The sequence below is a fragment of the Carica papaya genome, chromosome 7 (genome assembly GCF_054855325.1).
Source record: "Carica papaya isolate Zhongbai chromosome 7, ASM5485532v1, whole genome shotgun sequence".
Lineage (NCBI taxonomy): Eukaryota > Viridiplantae > Streptophyta > Magnoliopsida > Brassicales > Caricaceae > Carica > Carica papaya.
In genome coordinates, this window is record NC_142315.1 from 10,933,812 (window position 1) to 10,942,594 (window position 8,783).

An 8,783-nucleotide genomic window follows, 5' to 3' on the forward strand; every position below is an offset into this window, starting at 1 on the left:
TTTGAGCTTTTTTTTATTATGGTGTGATCTAGACATTTCTTTCTCATTCTTTAAATTAATTTTAGCATTTATAACTTATTCTATATTACTTAAAAACCTTTCATTCATCCGCATCTTGTGTGACTCTAATGAAGCTTGTAAATCATAGACTCGTGGTGCCCAAATTTTTGTATTCTTCAACAACTGTCACCATATAATCAAATCGACTGGACAACGTTTGTAAGATCTTCTCAATGACATCTCTCTTTCTTATCTCGTTTTCATTATTTTTCATCTCATTTACTAACTTCTCTATTCGTGAAAAATAATCACACATACTTTCATCTTTGTCTTGCTTTATTAGCTCGAACTGTCTTTTCAATCATTACAGTCGTGTTTTTTTTATTAGATCTGCACTTTTGTATATTTTGAGCAAAATATTCTAAACCTCTTTTGTTGTTTTGGCATGGAATATTTTTTTTGGGACCAAAAATTCTACAAATTGATCAATTAAAAACAAAGCCTTCTCATTTCACAAACAATGTCTTATAATTCTTCAACTGATGGCTTTTCATGCTCAACATGACCTCTTTCTAGAATTTTACCGTAATCGTTGCTTCTCAAACACAGCTCCATTAATTGCTTCTACATTGCAAAATTATTTCTTCCATCAAATTTAGCTCCACTAAGTGCTTCCACATTGTAAAATTATTTCTTCCATCAAATTTGAAATTTAATTACTACACCTGTTGAAGTTGCCCTGTTATTGTTGAACTAGAAGCCATATTGATCGAACTTTATGCTCGGATGTCAGATGTTGGTAATTTAATTTTATTGTAATTGTCATGAGAATGAATTTAATAATCAAATAAATACTCAAAAAAATTTTGACGAAAGAACACAAATTTTACAAAGTTTATAAGATAATTTTACACTCAAATTCGTTATTCATTAGCTTGTTGAAGTTAACAAATCTCACTCAAATTTTTTCACTTCACATCCCAATATATTTTTTCTTTTCTGTCAAAATTCTATATATAAGCAGCAAAATTGTCTTTAGTGTTGATTAATTCCAGCTTAATTTCCAAACAAAATTAATTCCAACTTAATTTTCCAAAGAAATTAAATCAAGTTTAGTTTTCCAACATTTTTGAATAATTATATTTTTTTATGGTCAGAATATTCTCTCAGATAATTCAAATGAATATTTGACTATATGAAAGAAAATTATTATCTTGAGACAAATTTTTGTGATACTTCGTTTGAGTAAGTGTCATATTTAAATGATTTAAAAAGAATATTTTGAGCAAGTGACAAACTTCAAGAATTAATTTATTGATACGAACTGAAAACTTATAACAAAATATATTAACAAAAATGTATGAGAATAACCTGAGTGATTAAAATAAGTATATATATATATATAATCCAACCAACTATAAGAAAATTTTAATCAGTAAAATAAGATTTACATAGAAATATTAGAACTAGTATAATGATTAATATTATGGAATTAGAATAATATAATAAATAAATTAAGTTGAACGATTACATAGGAGTAAAAAAACATTAGAAAAAGATCATGCGGACAACATTTTATAAACTTAAAAAAAAATAAGTATGACGATAATATGATTATAAATAAAATAAAATATAAAATATAAATTTTTTTTATCATTTGTACATAAATAATGAATTAAATATAAACGATAAATTGGAAATACAAAATTATGGAAGAAGATGAGGTGTAAGCATCTTAGGAGTACAATAAAAGTAGAACATTTTATTGATAAATATTTATATTGTAAAGTTTCTATATATAATTTTCTACTTTTATACTCATAATTATTCTAAAATAATTAATTAAGTGGCGAATTCACATGCATGCAATTATTTAGATCTCCCCCATTTGATGGTTACATCCAACAAAATTTTTTTATGAAATTAATCGTACACAATTTAATTTGGATGACAAATCAACATCATAATTTGTGGCCGACGGACTCTAAAGTGAAGAAACTTTCTCAAACTTATCATATAATTGTCATTTCTATTAATAATCGAAATCAAACTTAAATAAATCATTCTATATATATATATATATATATATATGTTTAGTAAAAAAAAAATTAAATACTTTACTAATTAAACAACATATACATATAAATTATAATACAATATTTTTAATCAATTCAAAACGAAAAATCTTATATATATATATATATAAAGAAATATCAATTATGTAAATAAAATTAAATAATGTTTATATATATATATGTTTATGTTATATAAATTTTAGCTTCGTAGAAGCCAAATTAAATTGATTGCTAGAGAAAAATATACAAACTTGTGGGGTAAACCAATTTAGGTGGGTCGTAGAAGAATCTCACAACGACATGACGCGAGTCAAGTGAATAGACCACCAAACTAACTCTAAAAATAGATTAACATAATTATTTTAAATACTTTGAATATTTAATAACTAATTTATTTTCTCAAAAGTATGTGGTTGAGAACTTACGACTTTAATTATTTTATTTTATTTTTTAAAATTAAATAAATAATTTTTATTATTATTTTTTTAATCATTAAGATATCATTTTATACAATATAATTAAAACTTTCTATCCTCCTTTTGCATTTTATTCATTTAACAGTGTTTATTGTATAATAAAAGAATACACAGGAAATATTATATTATATTATATTATATGTATGGGTTATATCGAATTCAAATATTGAACTATCTAACTCCTACTCAACCAAACATGAACCTAAATTTGTTACAAGCAAAACCTAACTTCATCCAAATCTAAATTCTAAATTTTAAAAAAATAAATAAATTAATTAATCTTGAACCGAGATGATGTAATTAATTAAAAAGTTTCGAGTCTTTTTCAAAGTCTGAAATAAATTTAATTACTTTCTGTCAAAACTTTTTTAAGTGTGGAATAAAATTAATTCTGCATTATTTATTTCAAATAAACATGAATTACTGGTAATTAAACTATAATTATACAAAGTTCTCTTACTATAAGTAGTGATACATTTCTTTGTTTATAGAGCATGGTGGGATTCCTACAATTCCTTAGTGAGTGAAATATGACAACAATGCGGTGTATGATGTTTTGGTTATTGGTGAGTTTTCCCTTTTGGGGGACCTCATCACTGCCAATAAACCCAAAACATATAGAAACACAATGCAAATTTGCTACATACCCTCCCCTCTGCCTTCAAACATTGAATCAATTCGGATTAACCCACATAGATGATGTTGTCTCTGCTCTTGTTAACAAGACTATCTTGGAAACCAAATTGCCCTCTTCGTATTTCTTCGCCAAGTTCAGTTCTCAGCTCGTCTTTAACCAGCATCGACACTTTCAAGATGTAACAGGTTCGAATTTTCAAAATACATCTCAAATTCATTTTAGAGTTAACGACTCAAAAATTCGGTTACGGCATATTTACTGTCTTGCATGAGATATTGGATATGTATAGTATTGTGCATGTCGGGTTTGAACAGAATGTTTTGGGCACATGCAGATTACTGCGAAACTCTTGCGAGCATGTCTCTGAAACGGCTAGATCAATCGCTGTCGGCCATTAAAATTCATGGAAGCAAAAAGAAGCATGATATCCAAACATGGATAAGTGCCGCCATAACTTTCCAACAATCTTGTAAGGATTCCGTAGATAGTCTGAGTCTCGCCGACACTGCCACGGCCCATCAGATATCTCGCAAAATGGATTATCTGAGTCGACTGAGTAGTAATGCTTTGTCCATGGCGAACAGGATGAGTAGGATAATTAATAATAATAATAATTATAGTGATGGAGGAAAATTTCCAAGGTGGGTATCGGGTAGAGACCGAAATCTACTCGAGGCAAACACTGTGAAGGCGAACGTGGTTGTTGCCAAAGATGGAACGGGAAACTTTCAGACGGTGAAAGAGGCCATGGATGCGGCTGATGGGAAAAAAAGGTTTGTGATTTACGTGAAAGCAGGAGTTTATAAGGAGAAAATTCACAGTAATAAAGACGGGATTACTTTGATCGGAGATGGTAAATATTCCACCATCATTGTCGGTGATGATAGTGTTGCTGGAGGTTCCACCATGCCAGGCTCTGCAACTATTAGTTAGTCATCTTCTTCTTTCCCTCTCTCAATATGATTTACTTCAATCTTTCCTTTCAACTTTTTACTAACAAGAAATTAATTTTTGTACTCAGCAATGACAGGGGATGGATTCATAGCCCGCGACATTGGGTTTCAGAACACAGCAGGGCCACAAGGAGAGCAAGCTTTAGCTCTAAACATAGCTTCTGATCACTCTGTTCTTTACAGGTGCAGCATTGCGGGTTACCAGGATACTCTCTACGCACACGCTCTCCGTCAATTCTACAGAGAATGCGACATCTACGGCACCGTCGATTTCATTTTCGGAAACGCCGCCGCGGTTTTCCAAAACTGCTACTTGGTTCTTCGTCTTCCTCGGAAAAAAGGCTACAACGTTATTCTAGCAAACGGAAGATCCGACCCGGGACAGAACACGGGTTTCTCTGTTCACAACTGCAGAATCGTACCCAGCTCCGAATTTTCTCCGGTAAAACATAAATACGAATCGTATCTTGGGCGGCCATGGATGAAGTATTCAAGGTCGGTTGTGATGGCATCCATCATAGACGATGCAATTGCAGGTAAAGGGTGGATTGAGTGGCCGGGAGAAAAGAGTTATATAAGCAGTTTGTATTTTGCAGAGTACTCGAATTCAGGACCAGGAGCAGGAACTTCCGGTAGGGTTAGGTGGCCGGGTTTTCATGTTATTGGAGATGAAGAAGCTGTCAAGTTTACCGTTGGGAACTTCATTTCCGGCAGTTCATGGCTGCCTTCTACCGGCGTGAAATTCGTCTCCGGCCTGCAGTGAACGAGTACTGTAGATTCTGGGATAAATAAATTTGGGATGAAATGATAAAAGGAGTATATAGTACGGTGTATAATTTGATTGCAGTCGTATTGCTTTAAAATCCACGTGTATATGATAAGATATATCAGAAAGAGTAGAGAAAAATTAGGAAGCTCAGGAGAAGAGAAGAGAAGAGAACCTACATTAGTTAATGTGGTGAGATAATGTTATTTCATTGATGTATTTTTAAAAAATATTAGTGCTTATATAGAAACAAAATATATAATTTTATTTTAAAAATATAATATACTAATCTAAATTTATTAACATTTTTGTTATAATATTATTAAAATTTATTTGTAGAAAATAAGCTATCACAATTTGCAGACCACAAAAACATGTTCACAATCTTCTAATAAGAAAAGAATTCAAGAAATTGAGAAACCAACTTTGAAAATTATGGTGTCAGGGTCCGTTAATTCTTGATTTCCTACTAACCTCTTTTTTATTTTTATATGCATGAAATTTTTCCGTTTGAATATAATTTTTAAATAATTTTATAATATTTAGTTAATTTTTTTTAATAATCAATGTGACACTCGCCTCCCTTCATGTATATATAAATATAAATTTAGTTTATATATGTGTCATTTACAAGTATCATATTCATTTACATTTCTTTATGCATCAACTATCATAACGAATTGTGCTTATTAGTACTTCAAATTGTGGATAAATGTAGTTTATATTGTAAGTATAAAAATATAAAAGAAACAGTCAATAAATTAGAATTAATATTATAATTGTTATTAAAAAATCAAGAGTAATTCGTTTACATATTACCAAGGGTAATGTTCATGTTGAAAATTTTAGTTTGTTTTTTAACAATAATTTTTTGTAAAAATGACAAGATCCGTCAAGACTTATTAATTGGTTCCATCTGAAATCAACTTAAATTGATTGTTTATTAAAAAAAAAATTATGGATTAGATAGGACGAGTTCATATTCACAAGAAATAATGATCATGATAGAGCAAGTTAGATATTCATAAACCTGTTCGAACTCAATCCACCTTATATATATAGTAAATTAAATTGTGTGTGTGTGTGTGTGTAGATATGCATAAATTAAGAACCTAGTTTCGCCTCCCTTCAAGTATTCTTGTTTATTTTCATTGTTATCCTTCCAATATAGTACCCGCTACCACCAGCCACCACAATCCTCCAACAAATCAATCTAATGGCTACCCTCCAAAAACACTTTTTTACTAAGTTGTTAATCACCTCCAATGCTTTTTCTTCCTCAAAAAACACCACACATAAGAAAATAAAACAGTTATAACTTTTGTAACTTTTTTTCTATAGTTATTAATTTTTTTTCTCTAAATATATAACAAAGTGAAAATGAAAAGCGAGGAAGAAAGAAAGAAATAAGTGGTTGTGTTAAATTGGAGAGAGAAAAAAAACAAAAAACAAGCTAAACGAGTAAATAAAACTCGAAAATAATTGACACTAGACCAAGCTACCAAGTTGATGAACCAACAAAGAGATTGTAGCCACTTCAAGGATAAAGGAGAAAAGGTTTAGAGTTAATTATTTATATATAAATATCACATAATTTTAGTCTCACTACCTCTTAATTTTTGGAGTGAATCTGTATTAACTGTTGTTTATCTTATAAATTGATTATTATCACCATTGTTATTGAGCAAATCCCCTTTTGAATTATTATACAAATGTCCATCATTATTTGGTCACTTGAGAATATTTGGTTGTTTATGTTATTCCACTATTGTTCATCATACACACAAGTTTGAACCACATGCTAAACAATGTATCTTTATTGGATACCCTACTGGTCAAAAGGGTTATAAACTTTATGATTTAGAGAATAACATTTTCTTTATTAGTCGTGACGTCAAATTTTGTGAAACCATTTTCGCTTTAGTTTTGAATACTCTAAATTCCAGTTTTGTGTTACTTGATCCTTCTTTACTTATTTAGAAACTTTATCTCCATCATAAAACACCTCCACCCCACCCCAAGAGACCGATATGTCCAATAGCCAAGAATTCTCATCTCCTATACCTACTCCCACTACCACAGATTCTTTCTCATCCCATGCTTCATCAACTCAAGATTAATCAACTATATCTCCTTCTACCAGCTTAGATCCTTCAACTTCCATCCCTACCCTTCAATCCACTCGCCTATGGCAACCTCAAACATGGCATAAAGACTACATATTGTCAGCTTTAATCAATCACTCTACCTCGGTGCCAAATTTCAAATCTAGTACTTGGTATCCTCTCTTTCATTTTCTTTCATATTCTCTTCTTTTTACTATCTATTGTATTTTTTTAACTAATATTACAGTTCATAAGGAACTTCAATCCTATGCTCAAGTTATCCTTGACCCGCATTGGCAACACACTATGAATATAGAGTTAGAAGCTTTACAACAAAACAACACATGGAGTTTAGTTTCTCTTCCTACAAGTCATAAACTCATCGGTTGCAAATGGGTATACAAAATAAAATATAGATATGATGGTACCATTAAACATTAAGTGCGGCTTGTAGCTAAAGGCTACACTCAAATTAAAGGCATTAATTACCAAGAAACCTTTTCTCCTATTGCCAAACTCTCCATCTTCTGTTGCGTTCTTACCGTTGTGACTGCTCACAATTGGTTCATACATCAACTAAATGTACAAAACACTTTTCTTCATGGTGATTTGTGCGAGGTAGTATACGTGGAAACTCCACCTGGTCTTCGTCGGTAGGGGAAGAACATTGTGTGTCGGCTCAATAAATCCCTTTATGGACTTAAACAAGCATGAAGAAACTAGTTTTCTATGTTTTCATATAATATTCAAAAGGTTAGTTTCCAATAATCAAAGGTTGATTATTCACTTTTCACTAAAGACAAAGTTTTTCATTCACAATAGTCCTTATTTACGTTGATGACATACTTCTCACAAGAAAATACCTTCAAAAGATGAAACACTTTAAAGATTTTCTTTTGCAATGCTTCCGTATCAAAGATCTTGGAGACTTGAATACTTTTTGGGTATTGAGTTTTCACGCTCTAAGAAAGGTATTTTCATGTCTCAGAGAGAACATGCTTCAGATATTTTGCAAGGTTAAGGATTTCTAAGTGCATGCTCAGACAAGTTTCCAATGGAACCAAATTTAAAACTCACTCCTACATATGAAATGCTATTAAATAATCGAACTAAATATAGAAGGCTTATTGATAAAATGATTTATCTCACAGTTACAAAACCAGTCATAGTTTACTCAATTCACACACTAAGTTAGTCTGTGCATCAACCTCGAAAACTTTAGCACATGCAAAAATATATAATATATGAATATTATCTCCCTAGTTGAGGTGAATTAGCTAGAAATTTAGGGAGCATGAATGTAATAATTTTATTATTATATTTAAGTAAAACATATAAAATATGAAAATGCCTAAATTTTAAAAATAATAATTATTTAATATTCAACTTAACAGTACACCTTCTTTTAAATAGCTTGCAAGTTCTTAAAAACAAAAGTTGAAAACCCAACAAATTATTTAAAATATGACTTAAAAGAACTTTATAAGGTGGTTTAAGAGCTTTTTATTATTTATTAAACGGGTAATAAAGTTCAAAACGTTATTTAGTTAGCTCAAAATTCCGGTTGATAAAAAAATTAAATTAAACCCTCTCTTTATTTTCAACTCCATAAATAAACAAATCGGAATATCTTCAAATAAATTCTGAAATCTTTAGGAATTTTAGTGGACAACCATATAATATAATTTTTACAATTTAATTTAAAAACATAAAATTTATTTATAAAACAAATAATTTTATGGTCAGACTGCCCAAACTTCCTTCACAAGGT

At 30.2% G+C, this 8,783-nt stretch overlaps 1 protein-coding gene across 1 annotated transcript; it reads left to right on the forward strand.

Annotated features, from left to right (window-relative positions):
* The first annotated feature begins 3,041 nt into the window (after positions 1-3,041).
* On the forward strand, positions 3,042-5,188 carry LOC110825840 (Plant invertase/pectin methylesterase inhibitor superfamily). The gene is made up of 3 exons (XM_022056356.2): positions 3,042-3,373; positions 3,523-4,116; positions 4,210-5,188. Exons 1-3 carry the CDS (start codon positions 3,082-3,084, stop codon positions 4,902-4,904), a joined length of 1,581 nt encoding a protein of 526 aa, XP_021912048.2. The 5' UTR covers positions 3,042-3,081; the 3' UTR covers positions 4,905-5,188.
* The last annotated feature ends 3,595 nt before the right edge of the window (positions 5,189-8,783 follow it).